Source organism: Salmo trutta, unplaced genomic scaffold (assembly GCF_901001165.1).
Source record: "Salmo trutta unplaced genomic scaffold, fSalTru1.1, whole genome shotgun sequence".
NCBI classification, from domain to species: domain Eukaryota; kingdom Metazoa; phylum Chordata; class Actinopteri; order Salmoniformes; family Salmonidae; genus Salmo; species Salmo trutta.
Genome location: NW_021822962.1, coordinates 1,148,092 through 1,166,293, shown reverse-complemented (window position 1 = coordinate 1,166,293; position 18,202 = coordinate 1,148,092). Strand labels below are relative to the sequence as shown.

The 18,202-nt window shown below is 46.0% G+C and overlaps 2 protein-coding genes across 2 annotated transcripts in view; one reads left to right on the top strand and one right to left on the bottom strand.

The window, feature by feature from the left end:
- Positions 1 to 18,202, top strand: part of LOC115187608 (centrosomal protein of 72 kDa-like) — a 40,132-nt gene that overhangs the window by 19,553 nt on the left and 2,377 nt on the right. The window contains exons 3-13 of the mRNA XM_029746576.1: positions 7,569 to 7,716; positions 8,006 to 8,133; positions 8,732 to 8,924; positions 9,047 to 9,161; positions 10,739 to 10,926; positions 11,255 to 11,464; positions 11,577 to 11,758; positions 12,541 to 12,634; positions 12,721 to 12,899; positions 13,048 to 13,174; positions 17,536 to 17,647. Of these exons, the coding sequence (XP_029602436.1) occupies positions 7,644 to 7,716; positions 8,006 to 8,133; positions 8,732 to 8,924; positions 9,047 to 9,161; positions 10,739 to 10,926; positions 11,255 to 11,464; positions 11,577 to 11,758; positions 12,541 to 12,634; positions 12,721 to 12,899; positions 13,048 to 13,174; positions 17,536 to 17,647 (1,601 nt within the window). The 5' untranslated portion in view covers positions 7,569 to 7,643. The remainder of the gene's footprint in view (positions 1 to 7,568; positions 7,717 to 8,005; positions 8,134 to 8,731; positions 8,925 to 9,046; positions 9,162 to 10,738; positions 10,927 to 11,254; positions 11,465 to 11,576; positions 11,759 to 12,540; positions 12,635 to 12,720; positions 12,900 to 13,047; positions 13,175 to 17,535; positions 17,648 to 18,202) is intronic.
- On the bottom strand, positions 5,171 to 7,603 carry LOC115187617 (uncharacterized). Its single transcript, XM_029746590.1, has 3 exons — positions 7,529 to 7,603; positions 7,142 to 7,282; positions 5,171 to 7,006 (listed from the first exon to the last, which is right to left on the bottom strand). Exons 2-3 carry the CDS (start codon positions 7,217 to 7,219, stop codon positions 6,467 to 6,469), a joined length of 618 nt encoding a protein of 205 aa, XP_029602450.1. The 5' UTR covers positions 7,220 to 7,282; positions 7,529 to 7,603; the 3' UTR covers positions 5,171 to 6,466.

Genomic DNA, 18,202 nt, shown 5'->3' with positions numbered 1-18,202 from the left:
ATGTTTCTGACAATTACTGTTTCTGTGTGTATACCCAACAACATCTTGTCATTTTTGTTAACAAATTCTGTACCAGTACACAAATGACTTAAATCACAAACGATGCCAATATGAAAAAAATGTTTATTCAAGCATCTATTGACAATATGTATAACTCATCCACTACAATGTAAATAAGGACATGAATTAACAGGTAGATATCCTTAGTTAAGTCTGGCCCTATTTATGTTTGGCTGAGCTGGGCTTAGAGCGTTGGAAGGAAGTCTGCAGAGAAGAGCAAGTCTTGTAAATAGCAGATGGAGGCTGGCGCTGTGCTATCCTGGAGTCCTGGGAATTATAGCAGTTCCATTCTGCAGTGTCCACTCAGCGCCTCTATCTGATACAGAAATAAATTCTTCCTTGGCTGTGCTTTGAGGAGAAGAAAATCTTGATGCATCCCAAAATGCATCAAACTGAGCATCTATCTGACAATCAAATAGTCATTTATTCACAAGTTAATCAAAGTACATCACAAATACAACATAACTTACACAGAGGGTTAACCAATTAGCATCCCGAAATCAATGCACAATCCTCCAACTAGTATCAAATATCATTTTATTGGTCGGGTACACATATTTAGCAGATATTAATGTGGTTGTAGTGAAATGCTTGTGTTCCTAGTTCCAACAGTGGAGTAATATCTAACAATACACACAAATCTAAAAGTAAAAAAATGGAATACAAAAATATTGAAATATTAGGACGAGTAATGTCGGAGTCCAGAGTATAAATATATATATATATATATATATATATATACAGTACCAGTCAAATGTTTGGACACACCCACTCATTCCAGGGTTTTTCTTTATTTTTGCTATTTTCTACATTGTAGAATAATAGTGAAGACATCAAAACTATGAAATAACACATATGGAATCATGTAGTAACCAAAAAAGTGATAAACAAATCAAAATATATTTTATAATTGAGATTCTTCAAATAACCACCCTTTGCTTTGATGACAGCTTTGCACACTCTTGGCATTCTCTAAACCAGCTTCACCTGGAATGCTTTTCCAACAGTCTTGAAGGAGTTCCCACATAGGCTGAGCACTTAGTGACTGCTTTTCAATTACTTAGCGGTCCAACTCATCCCAAACCATCTCAATTGGGTTGAGGTTGGGTGATTGTGGAGGCCAGGTCATCTGATGCAGCACTCCATCTCTCTCATTCTTGGTCAAATAGCCCTTACACAGCCTGGAGGTGTGTTGGGTCATTGTCCTGTCGAATAACAAATGATAGACCCACTAAGTGCAAACCAAATGGGATGGTGTATCGCTGCAGAATGCTGTGGTAGCCACACTGTCACGTCCTGACCAGTAAAGGGGTTATTTGTTATTGTAGTTTGGTCAGGACATGGCAGGGGTGTGTTTGTTTAGAGTGTTTCGGGGTTTGTTGGGCTATGTTCTGTTTTAAGAGGGGTGTTTGTTTAGAATGTTTCGGGGTTTGTTGGGCTATGTTCTGTTTTGAGAGGGGTGTTTGTTTAGAGTGTTTCGGGGTTTGTTGGGCTATGTTATATGTTAGTATATTTCTATGTTTATCTAGTATGTCTAGTTCTATGTTTAGTTAATGGGGTTGACCTTCAATTGGAAGCAGCTGCTCCTAGTTGCTTCTAATTGAAGGTCCTATTTAAGAGGGGTGTTTTTTCTGTGGGGTTTTGTGGGTAGTTGTTCCTTGTTTAGTGTTGGTTGCACCTGACAGGACTGTTTCGTTTCGTTTTTTTTGTATACGTATTTAGTTGTTTCTCCTTCTTCAAAATAAAAAGAAGATGAGTATACATATTCCTGCTGCGTTTTGGTCAAATCCTTACGACAACCGTGACAGAACTACCCACCACAAAGGGACCAAGCAGCGGAGGAAGGAGCAGCAGAGGAACTATGTGGACTATGTGGAATCATGGACATGGGAGGAGATCCTGGACGGGGCAGGACCATGGCACCAAGCTGGGGAGTACCGGCGCCCTAAGGAAGAGCTGGAGGCAGCCAAGGCAGAGCGGGGTCATTATGAGGCATTATACCCGCCGATGGGCAAGTACGAGAGGCACCCCCAATCATTTTTTTGGGGGGGGCACACGAGGAGATTGGCTAGGGCAGGCAGTAGACCTGAGCCAACTCCCCGTGTTTATTATGGGGAGCGTGTGGAGACGAGAGCGCCGGTGTATGCGGAAGTGTGCACGATCTCGCCCATGCGCACGCACAGTCCGGTGCGAGCGATCCCAGCCCCTCGCAAGTGCCGTGCTAGAGTGGGCATCCAGCCTGGAAGGAGGATGCCTGCGCAGCGCATCTGGCCACCAGTGCGCCTCCTAGGCCCAGGCTACCCTACGCCTGCTCTACGCACGGCAACCATCAGGCCTCTGCACAGCCCAGTTCGCCCTGTGCCAGCACTCCGCTCGTGCAGGGCTGCTATTACCATCCAGCCAAGACATGTTGTACAGGAGGTGCGCTCCAGACCTCCAGTGCTTACCCATGGCCCGGTGTATCCAGTTCCTGCTCCTCATACTAGCCCTGAGGTGCGTGTCTCTAGTCTGGCGCCTCTAAAGCCAGCACCACGCACCAGGCCTCCAGTGCGTCAGCCCAGTCTGGTATGTCCTGTTCCCACTCCTTGCACTAGCCTTGGGGTGCGTGTCTCCAGTCTGGTACCTCCACTACCAGCCCCACGCACCAGGCCTTCAGTGCGTCAGCCCAGGCCAGCTCGTCCTGCTCCTGCTCCTCGCACTAGCCATGTGGTGCGTGTTCCTAGTCTGGCGCCTCCTAAGCCAGCCCCACGCATCAGGCCTTCGGTGCGCAGTCCCCGTCCAGAGCGTCCGGCGACAGTGCCCCATCTAGAGTCGCCCTCCAGTCCGGCGCAGCCAGAGTCGCCCTCCAGTCCGGCGCAGCCAGAGTCGCCCGTTGCAAGGGTCCCCAGTCCGGGGTTGACGGAGAGGGACCTCGCTCTAGAGGCGACACTGAAGTGGGGTGAGCCAGTGGTGGAGCGGGGTCTGCGTCCCGCTCCTGAGCCACCTCCGTAGAGGGGAGTATTGGGAAGGGGGGGTGTTGCAGAAGAACCGTCGGTGACGGTGGCCACCCTCCCTTCCCTGTAGTTTTGGGATTTTTTTGTTGTGGGTTATTGTTTTGCTAGTTTTATTTCAGGTGCATCCGGGGTCTGCACCTTTGGGGGGGGGGGGGGGGTACTGTCACGTCCTGACCAGTAAAGGGGTTATTTGTTATTGTAGTTTGGTCAGGACGTGGCAGGGGTGTGTTTCTTTAGAGTGTTTCGGGGTTTGTTGGGCTATGTTATATGTTAGTATATTTCTATGTTTATCTAGTATGTCTAGTTCTATGTTTAGTTAATGGGGTTGACCTTCAATTGGAAGCAGCTGCTCCTAGTTGCTTCTAATTGAAGGTCCTATTTAAGTGGGGTGTTTTTCTGTGGGATTTTGTGGGTAGTTCATTGTTTAGTGTTGGTTGCACCTGACAGGACTGTTTCGTTTTAGTTTTTTGTATACGTATTTAGTTGTTTCTCCTTCTTCAAAATAAAAAGATGAGTATACATATTCCCGCTGCGTTTTGGTCAAATCCTTACGACGCCCGTTACACACGCTGGTTAAATGTGCCTTGAATTCTAAATAAATCAGTGATTTAGACAGTGATTTCACCAGCAAAGCACCTCCTCCTCCGTGCTTCACGGTGGGAACCACACATGCGGATATAATTTGTTCACCTACTCTGCATCTCACAAAGACACAACGGTTGGAACCAAAAATCTCAGACCAAAGGACAGATTTCCACCGGTCTAATGTCCATTGCTTGTGTTTCTTGGCCCAAGCAAGTCTCTTTTTCTTACTGGTGTCCTTTAGTAGTGGTTTCTTTGCAGCAATTCAACCATGAAGGCCTGATTCACACAGTCTCCTCTGAACAGTTGATGTTGATGTGTCTATTACTTTGTAAAGCATTTATTTGGGCTGAAATTTCTGAGGCTGGTAACTCTAATGAACTTATCCTCTGCAGCAGAGGTAACTGGGTCTTCCTTTCCTGTGGCGGTCCTCATGAGAGCCAGTTTTATCATAGTGCTTTATGGTTTTTGCGACTGCACTTCAAGAAACTTTAAAAGTTCTTGAAATGATCCTGATTGACTGACCTTCATGTTTTAAAGTAATGATGGGACTGTCATTTCTCTTTGCTTATTTGAGGGTTCTTGCCATAATATGGACACACCTGCTAATTGAAATGCATTCCAGGTGACTACCTCATGAAGCTGTTTTAGGGAATGCCAAGAGTGTGCAAAGCTGTCATCAAGGCAAAGGGTGGCTACTTTGAAGAATCTCAAATATAAAATATATTTTGATTTGTTTAACACTTTTTTTTTTTGGTTACTACATGATTCCATGTGTTATTTCATAGTTTTGATGTCTTCACTATTATTCTACAATGTAGAAAATAGTAAAAATAAAGAACCCTTCTTGTATAGACATTATGGACAGTAAGTGGATATAATGTGTTATATCTGAAGAATAAATGAATATAGATACATAGTGTTAGTGGTGTGAACACTGCAGATGTATCTAGTTAAATCTCACTGTACACAGTAGCTATCTGCTGAGGCTGCAGAATGAACAGGATCCTGAATCTGAAGGGACTTAGGCCTGCATCCCAAATGGAACCCTATTCCCTATATAGTGCACTACTTTTGACCATGACCATATAGAGCTCTGGTCAAAAGAAGTGCACTATATCGGGGATAGGCTGTCATTTGGATCGCTGCCCTGACTGACTATTTTGGTACCCCGGCCATGTTCAGGCACTAAAGCTATCGGCTCTCAAACGTGTCCTGTGTGTCAATGACATTGGCTTCACAGTGAGCATAGTCTAGTACAAGCTGTTTGGTGCTCATCGTAGGACAAGACACTGAAGTCAAGCCTGCCCAGGTTCAACCAGTGTGCCCCAAAATGCCACCCTATTCCCAAAATGGGCTCAAAGTAGTGCACTACACAGGGAATAGGGTGTTATTTGGGAGGCATACTCGTAGACAAAGACAGTAATAAATGTCTGGAAGGTACTTCCATCCTCCTTATAGAGCCACTGTTGGGAGGATATTTTCAGAGTAAGCAGATTGGTAATTACACTGTCCTGTAAATCAACCTCCATATATGAATTAGACTTTGTAATATGTGGTGTGAAAGAGGTTGGGAGTATTAGTGACCCATGACAATCACTACATACAAGCGTTAAATCCAAGCGCTACTCCTTTTGTTGATACAACAGCAAATCAATATTTTAGCACATAAAATGTAATTAACCGCTGTTACTAATATCATCAATAATGTTTTAGAATTAAGACACCAGTGCTTCTTCGACTTGCATAGATGAAAGTACTTGGATAACAGAGCAGAGCTCCCTGGCCATGACAATAAGCTGAACAAGTAGAACAACACCCTTGACAGTGCTCATACACTGGTAACAGACACTTGTCTCAATGGTGGATCATGTCACCTCCAAGTTGGCAGACTGGCATCATTATATGGATCATATGGATAATCTCTTGGAAAGGTCATTGGCCAGTAGGAATTGGAAAGGTCATTGGCCAGTAGGAATTGGAAAGGTTATTGGCCAGTAGGAATTGGAAAGGTCATTGGCCAGTAGGAATTGGAAAGGTCATTGGCCAGTAGGAATTGGAAAGGTCATTGGCCAGTAGGAATTGGAAAGGTCATTGGCCAGTAGGAATTGGAAAGGTCATTGGCCAGTAGGAATTGGAAAGGTCATTGGCCAGTAGGAATTGGAAAGGTCATTGGCCAGTAGGAATTGGAAAGGTCATTGGCCAGTAGGAATTGGAAAGGTCATTGGCCAGTAGGAATTGGAAAGGTCATTGGCCAGTAGGAATTGGAAAGGTCATTGGCCAGTAGGAATTGGAAAGGTTATTGGTCATTAGGAATTGAAAAGGTTATTGGCTACAGATCAAAGGAAAGCCACAGTACTAGAATAAGTAGAACAAGCTTGCTCATTTAAGTCAATGACGCCATTTTGAGTGCACCCATGACTTTACCAGTCAAAAAGCCATGGTCAGAGGTTCCAAGACCGTTCTATTCATTCTACTTCTATGAGGCAAGGCCCTGCAGGACAAAATAAATAGACCCTCCATCTGGTTCTCTTCTGTCAGCAGCTCTATGTGCACATCATGAGACCACATCAACTTAACAATCAGTCATTATCATGTGTGAGGGACTATTGAACTGTTCAGACAGTGAGTAACTGTTACAGTAGCGTTTCCCAAACTCGATGCTCGGGACTCCACGTTTTGGTTTTTGCCCAAACACTATAAAGCTGATTGAAATTATCAAAGCTTGTAGTTGATTACTTGAATAAGCTGTATAGTGCTTAGGAAAGACACTAAACCCCGGTGACCCGAGGACTGAGTTTAGGGAAGCCCTGTGTTACAGTGGTAACAAGTTAAAATGGCGTGTCCAATTCCTTCAGTTCCAACAGGTACTTGCTAAGTGCCTTCTCAGAGGCCCAGCACCCTACAGCCATGGAGCCCTTCAGGAGCCACTTAAGCAGTCCCACAGTGGCCCCTGGAGAGACAAGGGGAGCCAGAGTCTTGACCCCCACCCTGGGGGCCACCATTTGGGGCAGGCTGAGGGCCACACTGCCCAGGGCCCCGACAGCGTTTCCCGCAAACAGACACACAGTGAGCGAGCAGGAGATGGCAGACAGCGCCAGACAGCGTGACATCAGCATCAACTCGTCCGCTGACAGCCAATCGCAGAGCACCGGGAGGAGAGCTGAGCCAATAAGGAGGGTGTTGGCTGTGATGCGGTCTTCACTGAGCCACAGGAAGCCGAAGGAGACCAGCGGTGGAGCCAGGACCTCGCCGGCCCACTCCAGGTCCCCCTGTACAGAGGTCAGGTATGGGCTGAAGGAGAGAGGCAGGGTGCAGAGGCCTGAGGAGAGACCAAGCAGGAAGAAACCCACCGCTGGTGCTCTGTGGTCCTACAAGAAAAAGAGGGAGATGAGGGAACAGTTAGGGTGAGGAGAAAGACAATAATCAGTGACAAAGGGGTGAAGAATGGTTTAATGGTACACAAGAGTTACACTCAAGTGAACACCAATATATCCCAAAATTACCTTGAAGAGCTGATATGCTGTGCACAGGGCAGAGACTGACAGTGTGACGTTGGAACATGCTGTGATCAACTCTGCCATTGGTCTTGACTCAAATCCAAAGCTACAGTTGGAGGATCACACTGTTCATTTGATATGAAGAGACTGAGTGGGATTTGTGAAAGAGAAGAAGTTTTCACATATCTTCAAGTAAACTGTTGAATACCATATCAAAGTTGAGAAAACACTGTTGAAAGTAAGCTAGTATACTTGTCTTGCACCGTAGCTATGTGTACAGTGTTAACATTCTAAACAGCTATGTTTCAGGTTAGTAGCCACGTTTATACTGATCAAGGTCAAGATTGAAACTAATATGTGAGCTGAAAAATATCGGTTAACGTTCAACCTTACCTGTCTTTGTTCCGCTTGTTTGAACACGTGAGACAAGCAGTACCAGGATGTGGGCGTTCCCAGAGCTTAAACAACTGCGCATGCTCGGCTCGATCTTCCAACAAATTCGAAAAATATGGCGGCGCTGTTGACAACAGTAACAGAGCAGTGGATACGACAGAAGCTACATCTAAATCACCATTGCCTTGGTAATGTATTTGACACTTAACTTATAGCTTGTAAGTTGGTAGCCTAGATGTATGATTAGTTTGATTTAAACCTAGTTTAAACTTCCATTAATAGCTAACTAACGCACAGAGACTATGCTTAATGCTAACGTTAGCTCGCCTGCTAGGCTAGCTGGCCAAACAGTGCTTTGAATTTGTCTGGCCACAGGTAGCCATCTAGCGAAAGATGGCCAGCGTTACCGTGGGTCTACAACTATCCAACTACTCTAACTATGATTGCTGGCTACTAACATTCATGACCACTTTACAGCGGATGTGAGATCACTGAGCCTCCCAGGCTCATACAAGGAGAAAATCAGACATCTGGGAATCTCACTAAAGAACTTTGTCCGTTTGAAAACCCTGAACCTCTCCTGTAATGCACTCATCTCTGTCGAGGTGAGACGTCTCTCAACAGATAAATGTGTATACAGTACATGGTGAAATGGTGACTGAAGTCTGAATGTGTAGATCTGGCTGCGTCCACAATGGTACTCAATTACATATTATTCCCTATATAGTGCACTACTTTTAACCAGTGCTCTGGGCAAAAGTAGTTCACTATGTAGGGAATATGGCACAATTTGGGACATACACTGAATGTGTAAGTCACATTTGTTAGGGTGGGTAAAATTTGTGGAACGTTCCAACAGGAATCTGGTTTCCAACAAACAACTCATACAAAGTAACATGATCAATTCACCTATCTAACTAGCTGCCGAATAGGCATCAACTCACCAGGTAGCTTATTCTTAATGTTTGTCCATAGGCTACCAGAGTGAGGACAGACATTTTTCAGAATAAATGTGGTGAGTGAAAAACTTAATGAAATAGCCCACTCCCTACCAGGTATCTTATTCTGCCTCTATACAACTTTATATGCTTTGTTTGTTGGCAACCTTGTTATTTACAAAGTTTTTGGAACAGATTCCTGTTGGAACGTTCCACAAATTATACCCACCGCTATTTGTTTGTTTCTATGTTTGTTCATCTATAGGGGGTCCAACACTTGAAGAGGCTGGAGAGGCTGAACTTGTACTACAACAGCATTCCCTCCCTTCAGGAGGTCAAAGTGCTCTGCCTGCTGACTGCTCTGAGAGAGCTGGACCTGAGGCTCAACCCTCTGGCTAAAACAGATCCACACTACCGCCTGTACTTGGTGCACGCACTGTCCAACCTTCGCAAGCTTGGTACCTATAGCTACCAGATTTTCATTTTGGGTCCGATTGGCTGTCCAATGACTTTGCTGTTAGATAGTTCTTCTTACCAATCTGACATTTCATGTTTGTTTTATATTGTTTTTTTCCTGCAGATGACTGTCCAGTCAGGGACAGTGAGAGAAAAGCTTCAATCATGCATTTCTCCTCAGACTCTGTGCTCGGACCCCAACACACGAGCTCCTTGGAGACAGACATCACTGACCAGAGGTACTGTACTCTACAGTATTAGACATCACTGACCAGAGGTACTGTACTCTACAGTATTAGACATCACTGACCAGAGGTACTGTACTCTACAGTATTAGACATCACTGACCAGGGGTACTGTACTCTACAGTATTAGACATCACTGACCAGAGGTACTGTACTCTACAGTATTAGACATCACTGACCAGAGGTACTGTACTCTACAGTATTAGACATCACTGACCAGAGGTACTGTACTCTACAGTATTAGACATCACTGACCAGAGGTACTGTACTCTACAGTATTAGACATCACTGACCAGAGGTACTGTACTCTACAGTATTAGACATCACTGACCAGAGGTACTGTACTCTACAGTATTAGACATCACTGACCAGAGGTACTGTACTCTACAGTATTAGACATCACTGACCAGAGGTACTGTACTCTACAGTATTAGACATCACTGACCAGAGGTACTGTACTCTACAGTATTAGACATCACTGACCAGAGGTACTGTACTCTACAGTATTAGACATCACTGACCAGAGGTACTGTACTCTACAGTATTAGACATCACTGACCAGAGGTACTGTACTCTACAGTATTAGACATCACTGACCAGAGGTACTGTACTCTACAGTATTAGACATCACTGACCAGAGGTACTGTACTCTACAGTATTAGACATCACTGACCAGAGGTACTGTACTCTACAGTATTAGACATCACTGACCAGAGGTACTGTACTCTACAGTATTAGACATCACTGACCAGAGGTACTGTACTCTACAGTATTAGACATCACTGACCAGAGGTACTGTACTCTACAGTATTAGACATCACTGACCAGAGGTACTGTACTCTACAGTATTAGACATCACTGACCAGAGGTACTGTACTCTACAGTATTAGACATCACTGACCAGAGGTACTGTACTCTACAGTATTAGACATCACTGACCAGAGGTACTGTACTCTACAGTATTAGACATCACTGACCAGGGGTACTGTACTCTACAGTATTAGACATCACTGACCAGAGGTACTGTACTCTACAGTATTAGACATCACTGACCAGGGGTACTGTACTCTACAGTATTAGACATCACTGACCAGGGGTACTGTACTCTACAGTATTAGACATCACTGACCAGAGGTACTGTACTCTACAGTATTAGACATCACTGACCAGGGGTACTGTACTCTACAGTATTAGACATCACTGACCAGGGGTACTGTACTCTACAGTATTAGACATCACTGACCAGGGGTACTGTACTCTACAGTATTAGACATCACTGACCAGGGGTACTGTACTCTACAGTATTAATACAGCAGATTGCTAATGTCAGGAGGTCTTGTTTGCACACCAAGGTCTCTTGTCTGTATTAGATATTGATTTGTATTATTAGAAAACACCCGGAATGACAAACTTCAGATTTCATTAAGTAAGCTGTTCTTTATGTGGCATTGTTTCCAATAGTGTGTACAGTGTAATAACGGTCACGTTACATTGCTATAGATTGTATTATACTCTATTCTTCTAGTAGTGCTATGTTATGATGTAATGTGTGTTTGATTGGTGTGTTCCAGGAGCAGTAAGCCGAGGATGGCCTCAGTAAATCGCCTGGCCAAGAAGCTCTCTGTCCTGGATGACAACGATGACATAGTGTTGAACCTTGTCGCTAAGAGCAACTGGGACCAAAGTGAACCTCTGTTCCTTACTGGTTCTTTCCACAAGGAGCCAGAGTCCCAGCTCTATCATCAGATCAAAGATGAGTGTGAGTTTATGTTGTTTGATCACAGAATAGTACATCATTTTTTTACATTGACAAATGACAGTATGAAGTGGTATTAGAGCGTGATGTACACCATGACTGTTAATGTAGGGACAGTCCACCAGGGGGAGACAAATGTTCTTAGTTTTCCCTAGGAACATGGGGATTTTGCTCATTTATGGCAAGATTTCAGAGATTTACCCTTAATTGATTTCATTCAGTACTTGATGAATTGTATGTTTAACTAGTTACATTTACTGTCAACCTTTTTTCAAGTGAGCAAACAAGCCTTCAGTTTAAAATGTGGATATTTTATTTTCATGATGATCAGCTTGTCATTCCCAGTCCAATGGTCTACGTTTAAGAGAAGGATCTCGAAGGAAAGGTTCTTCCTCCTCGTTGAAAACGTCAGAGGGGCCGAGGGTAACCTTTAACCCCCGTGTAGAGAAACGCAGTGGGACTAGCTCTGGACGGGAGGAGCGAGAGAAACTCCCCAAACACCTGAGAGTCACAGCCAAGGGCCACTTCACCCCTCACCCTGGTGAGGTGACACTCTGAATATCCTCTCTGTCACCGCTGTCACACAAATCAGGTGGCATGAATGGCCTAATACAACATTCTGAGTGTTTTGCACTGGCTTCATCCTCCTTTAGATCAAGTTGACCAGCATAAGTCTTCCTTAGTGAAGATCCGCCCCCCCAGTCCAAGAAGTCCCTGTCCCAGTAGGTCTGATGCCACCAACCCCATCCTGCACCCTCCCAGACTGTCCTACCATAACACCCAGCAGACAGCAGGGGGCTCCACCTCACCACAGAAACATGCCAAGCAACAGAAGGTGAGACGTTTCAGAGAGAAAACCCGCTACAGTACCATTCATTCACCCTATAGAAAACCCACCTATCCCTACCGTACCATTCATCGTAGAGAAAACCCACCTATCCCTACCGTACCATTCATCCACCCTAGAGAAAACCCACCAATCCCTACCGTACCATTCATCGTAGAGAAAACCCACCTATCCCTACCGTACCATTCATCCACCCTAGAGAAAACCCACCTATCCCTACCGTACCATTCATTCACCCTATAGAAAACCCACCTATCCCTACCGTACCATTCATCGTAGAGAAAACCCACCTATCCCTACCGTACCATTCATCCACCCTAGAGAAAACCCACCTATCCCTACCGTACCATTCATTCACCCTATAGAAAACCCACCTATCCCTACCGTACCATTCATCGTAGAGAAAACCCACCTATCCCTACCGTACCATTCATCCACCCTAGACAAAACCCACCAATCCCTACCGTACCATTCATCCACCCTAGACAAAACCCACCAATCCCTACCGTACCATTCATCGTAGAGAATACCCACCTATCCCTACCGTACCATTCATCCACCCTAGAGAAAACCCACCTATCCCTACCATACCATTCATCGTAGAGAATACCCACCTATCCCTACCGTACCATTCATCCACCCTAGAGAATACCCACCTATCCCTACTGTACCGTTCATCGTAGAGAAAACCCACCTATCCCTACCGTACCATTCATTCATCATAGATCCTACTGTTCATTATAACCAGTATTTTGTAATCTGTCTCCTAGGGAAGCTATAGGAAACCAATGGAGATGCTGCTGAGCCTAGTGGACAAGCACTGGACAGGGGAGAGGCCACTGCACCATGACAACAACTTCCTCTGTGAGTATGAAACCCCCATGTACTGTGTAGCTTACCTGCTTAATGGAGAATCAAGCCCTAATAGTATTTATCTGGCCTACCTCCAGCTCAGGCAGTCCAGATCCTGTCCATGATGGAACAAGACATCTCCAGTGGAGAAGCCGAGGTCAGGATGTTGAGAGGGAACGTTGAAGAGCTGAAGGAGCAGGCAGAGATACGAGACCAAGACCACAGGACAGAGACCCATAGACTAACTACACAGCTGGAGGAAGCACACATCTCTGTTGTAAGCTTCAGACTGTTCAAAGCAGCATCTTCAATGATATTACCTCATGTTTGAAATGGCATGAGACCCTGACTCCACAAAGAGTTAAGAATAAATGGATGGATGGAATTATCTTCAATGTCTTGATTGATTGATTGATTGATTGCAGGACAGTTTGAATGAGCAGCTGAGGATACTGTTGGAGGATAACGTCTCTCTACAGAAGCAGATGATCAGATTAGAAAAACGATATCTCAACTCTATGATGAAAAGTTCACCAAACACTGAGATATGTGGTGAGTGAAAAAGCAGCAGCTTTTTGATATTCCTGGTCAGTGGTCACTATACTGGGCAGAATCTGACCGCGACGCGGAGCACGTGTAACCGTGACATAGAGCACGTGTAACCGTGACATAGAGCACGTGTAACATAGAGCACGTGTAACTGTGACACAGAGCACGTGTAACATAGAGCACGTGTAACCGTGACATAAAGCACGTGTAACATAGAGCACGTGTAACCGTGACATAGAGCACGTGGAACCGTGACATAGAGCACGTGGAACCGTGACATAGAGCACGTGTGACATAGAGCACGTGTGACATAGAGCACGTGTAACCTTGACATAGGGCACGTGTAACCGTGACATAGAGCACGTGTGACATAGAGCACGTGTGACATAGAGCACGTGTAACCGTGACATAGGGCACGTGTAACCGTGACATAGAGCACGTGGAACCGTGACATAGAGCACGTGTGACATAGAGCACGTGTGACATAGAGCACGTGTAACCGTGACATAGGGCACGTGTAACCGTGACATAGAGCACGTGGAACCGTGACATAGAGCACGTGGAACCGTGACATAGAGCACGTGGAACCGTGACATAGAGCACGTGTAACATAGAGCACGTGTAACCGTGACATAGAGCACATGTAACATAGAGCACGTGTAACCGTGACATGGAGCACGTGTGACAGAGCACGTGTAACCGTGACATAGAGCACGTGTAACAGAGCACGTGTAACCGTGACATAGAGCACGTGTAACATAGAGCACGTGTAACCGTGACAGAGCACGTGGAACCGTGACATAGAGCACGTGGAACCGTGACATAGAGCACGTGTAACATGGAGCACGTGTGACAGAGCACGTGTAACTGTGACACAGAGCACGTGTAACCGTGACATAGAGCACGTGTAACCGTGACATAGAGCACGTGTAACCGTGACATAGAGCACGTGTAACATAGAGCACGTGTAACCGTGACATGGAGCACGTGTGACAGAGCACGTGTAACTGTGACATAGAGCACATGTAACCGTGACATAGAGCACGTGTAACCATGACATAGAGCACGTGTAACAGAGCACGTGTAACCGTGACATAGAGCACGTGTAACCGTGACATAGAGCACGTGGAACCGTGACATAGAGCACGTGGAACCGTGACATAGAGCACGTGTAACATAGAGCACGTGTAACCGTGACATAGAGCACGTGTAACCGTGACATAGAGCACGTGTAACCGTGACATAGAGCACGTGTAACCGTGACATAGAGCACGTGTAACATAGAGCACGTGTAACCGTGACATAGAGCACATGTAACATAGAGCATGTGTAACCGTGACATGGAGCACGTGTAACCGTGACATAGAGCACGTGTAACCGTGACATAGAGCACGTGTAACCGTGACATAGAGCACGTGTAACAGAGCACGTGTAACCGTGACATAGAGCACATGTAACCGTGACGTAGAGCACGTGTAACTGTGACATAGAGCACGTGTAACCGTGACATAGAGCACATGTAACCGTGACATAGAGCACGTGTAACATAGAGCACGTGGAACCGTGACATAGAGCACGTGTAACAGAGCACGTGGAACCGTGACATAGAGCACATGTAACCGTGACAGAGCACGTGTAACAGAGCACGTGGAACCGTGACATAGAGCACATGTAACCGTGACAGAGCACGTGTAACATAGAGCACGTGTAACCGTGACATAGAGCACGTGTAACCGTGACATAGAGCACGTGTAACCGTGACATAGAGCACGTGTAACCGTGACATAGAGCACGTGTAACATAGAGCACGTGTAACATAGAGCACGTGTAACATAGAGCACGTGTAACATAGAGCACGTGTAACCGTGACATAGAGCACGTGTAACCGTGACATAGAGCACGTGTAACCGTGACATAGAGCACGTGTAACCGTGACAGAGCACGTGTACCCGTGACATAGAGCACGTGTAACATAGCGCACGTGTAACCGTGACATAGAGCACATGTAACATAGAGCATGTCTAACCGTGACATGGAGCACGTGTGACAGAGCACCTGTAACTGTGACATAGAGCACATGTAACCGTGACATAGAGCACGTGTAACCGTGACATAGAGCACGTGTAACAGAGCACGTGTAACCGTGACATAGAGCACATGTAACCGTGACGTAGAGCACGTGTAACTGTGACATAGAGCACGTGTAACCGTGACATAGAGCACGTGTAACCGTGACATAGAGCACGTGTAACCGTGACATAGAGCACGTGTAACCGTGACATAGAGCACGTGTAACCGTGACATAGAGCACGTGTAACCGTGACATAGAGCACGTGTAACCGTGACACAGAGCACGTGTAACATAGCGCACGTGTAACCGTGACATAGAGCACATGTAACATAGAGCATGTCTAACCGTGACATGGAGCACGTGTGACAGAGCACCTGTAACTGTGACATAGAGCACATGTAACCGTGACATAGAGCACGTGTAACCATGACATAGAGCACGTGTAATAGAGCACGTGTAACCGTGACATAGAGCACATGTAACCGTGACATAGAGCACGTGTAACATAGAGCCCGTGGAACCGTGACATAGAGCCCGTGGAACCGTGACATAGAGCACGTGGAACCGTGACATAGAGCACGTGTAACATAGAGCACGTGTAACTGTGACATAGAGCACGTGTAACATAGAGCACGTGTAACCGTGACATAGAGCACATGTAACCGTGACATAGAGCACGTGTAACCGTGACATAGAGCACATGTAACATAGAGCATGTGTAACCGTGACATGGAGCACGTGTGACAGAGCACGTGTAACTGTGACATAGAGCACATGTAACCGTGACATAGAGCACGTGTAACAGAGCACGTGTAACCGTGACATAGAGCACATGTAACCGTGACATAGAGCACGTGTAACTGTGACATAGAGCACGTGTAACCGTGACATAGAGCACGTGTAACATAGAGCACGTGTAACCGTGACATAGAGCACGTGTAACATAGAGCACGTGTAACCGTGACAGAGCACGTGTAACCGTGACAGAGCACGTGTAACCGTGACATAGAGCACGTGTAACCGTGACAGAGCACGTGTAACATACAGCACGTGTAACCGTGACATAGAGCACATGTAACCGTGACAGAGCACGTGTAACATAGAGCACGTGTAACCGTGACATAGAGCACGTGTAACCGTGACAGAGCACGTGTAACAGAGCACGTGTAACCGTGACATAGAGCACGTGTAACCGTGACATAGAGCACGTGTAACATAGAGCACGTGTAACCGTGACATAGAGCACGTGTAACCGTGACATAGAGCACATGTAACCGTGACAGAGCACGTGTAACATAGAGCACGTGTAACCGTGACATAGAGCACGTGTAACCGTGACAGAGCACGTGTAACAGAGCACGTGTAACCGTGACATAGAGCACGTGTAACCGTGACATAGAGCACGTGTAACATAGAGCACGTGTAACCGTGACATAGAGCACGTGTAACCGTGACATAGAGCACGTGTAACCGTGACATAGAGCATGTGTAACCGTGACATAGAGCACGTGTAACCGTGACAGAGCACGTGTAACATAGAGCATGTGTAACCGTGACATAGAGCATGTGTAACCGTGACAGAGCACGTGTAACATAGAGCATGTGTAACCGTGACATAGAGCACATGTAACCGTAACATAGAGCACGTGTAACCGTGACATAGAGCACGTGTAACCGTGACAGAGCACGTGTAACATAGAGCATGTGTAACCGTGACATAGAGCACGTGTAACATAGAGCATGTGTAACCGTGACATAGAGCATGTATAACCGTGACATAGAACACGTGTAATCGTGACATAGAGCACGTGTAACCGTGACAGAGCACGTGTAACATAGAGCACGTGTAACCGTGACATAGAGCACATGTAACTGTGACATAGAGCACGTGTAACCGTGACATAGTGCACGTGTAACATAGAGCACGTGGAACCGTGACATAGAGCACGTGGAACATAGAGCACGTGGAACCGTGGCATAGAGCACGTCTAAGAGTAATGCAAGATGTTCCATAAATCTCTTAAGATTCGTACAAAAGTTAAACGTGCATATCTCAAGGCGGTGTTCACCACTTGACGTATTGGATTTGATTTCAGTCTGTTGTTGTTATATCCGTTGATGTTGCAAGTCAATGTGCATTTGTATTGCTGCAGAGTTAGCATCATATGCTAACCGTGGCCCATGTGGATCTGTATTGCTGCTAGCTTCATGTGCTAACTATGATCCATGTGGATCTGTATTGCTGCTAGCTTCATGTGCTAACTAACTGTGGTCCATGTGTCCTTCTCTCCAGAGAAGCAGGCAGAGGTGGATGAGCTGAGGAAGAAGGTATCAGAGCTGAGGGAGAAGGTCGAGGAGGGGGAGAGAGTCAAGGAGCTGGCAGATATGCTGCAGGAGAACCATAGGTAAGCACTACACTATGTCCAGTACCACCTGGAGCTAAGATACTACACTATGTCCAGTACCACCTGGTGCTAAGATACTACACTATGTCCAGTACCACCTGGTGCCAAGACACTGCACTATGTCCAGTACCACCTGGTGCCAAGACACTGCACTATGTCCAGTACCACCTGGTGCCAAGACACTGCACTATGTCCAGTACCACCTGTGCCAAGACACTGCACTATGTCCAGTACCACCTGGTGCCAAGACACTGCACTATGTCCAGTACCACCTGGTGCCAAGACACTGCACTATGTCCAGTACCACCTGGTGCCAAGACACTGCACTATGTCCAGTACCACCTGGTGCCAAGACACTGCACTATGTCCAGTACCACCTGGTGCCAAGACACTGCACTATGTCCAGTACCACCTGGTGCCAAGACACTGCACTATGTCCAGTACCACCTGGTGCCAAGACACTGCACTATGTCCAGTACCACCTGGTGCCAAGACACTGCACTATGTCCAGTACCACCTGGTGCCAAGACACTGCACTATGTCCAGTACCACCTG

Coding starts and splice junctions, on each gene's coding strand:
- LOC115187617 (XM_029746590.1), bottom strand. CDS start 7,219: ATGGCAGAGTTGATCACAGCATGTTCCAACGTCACACTGTCAGTCTCT. Junction 7,007..7,141: donor CAGCATATCAGCTCTTCAAG/GTAATTTTGGGA, acceptor TTTTTCTTGTAG/GACCACAGAGCACCAGCGGT.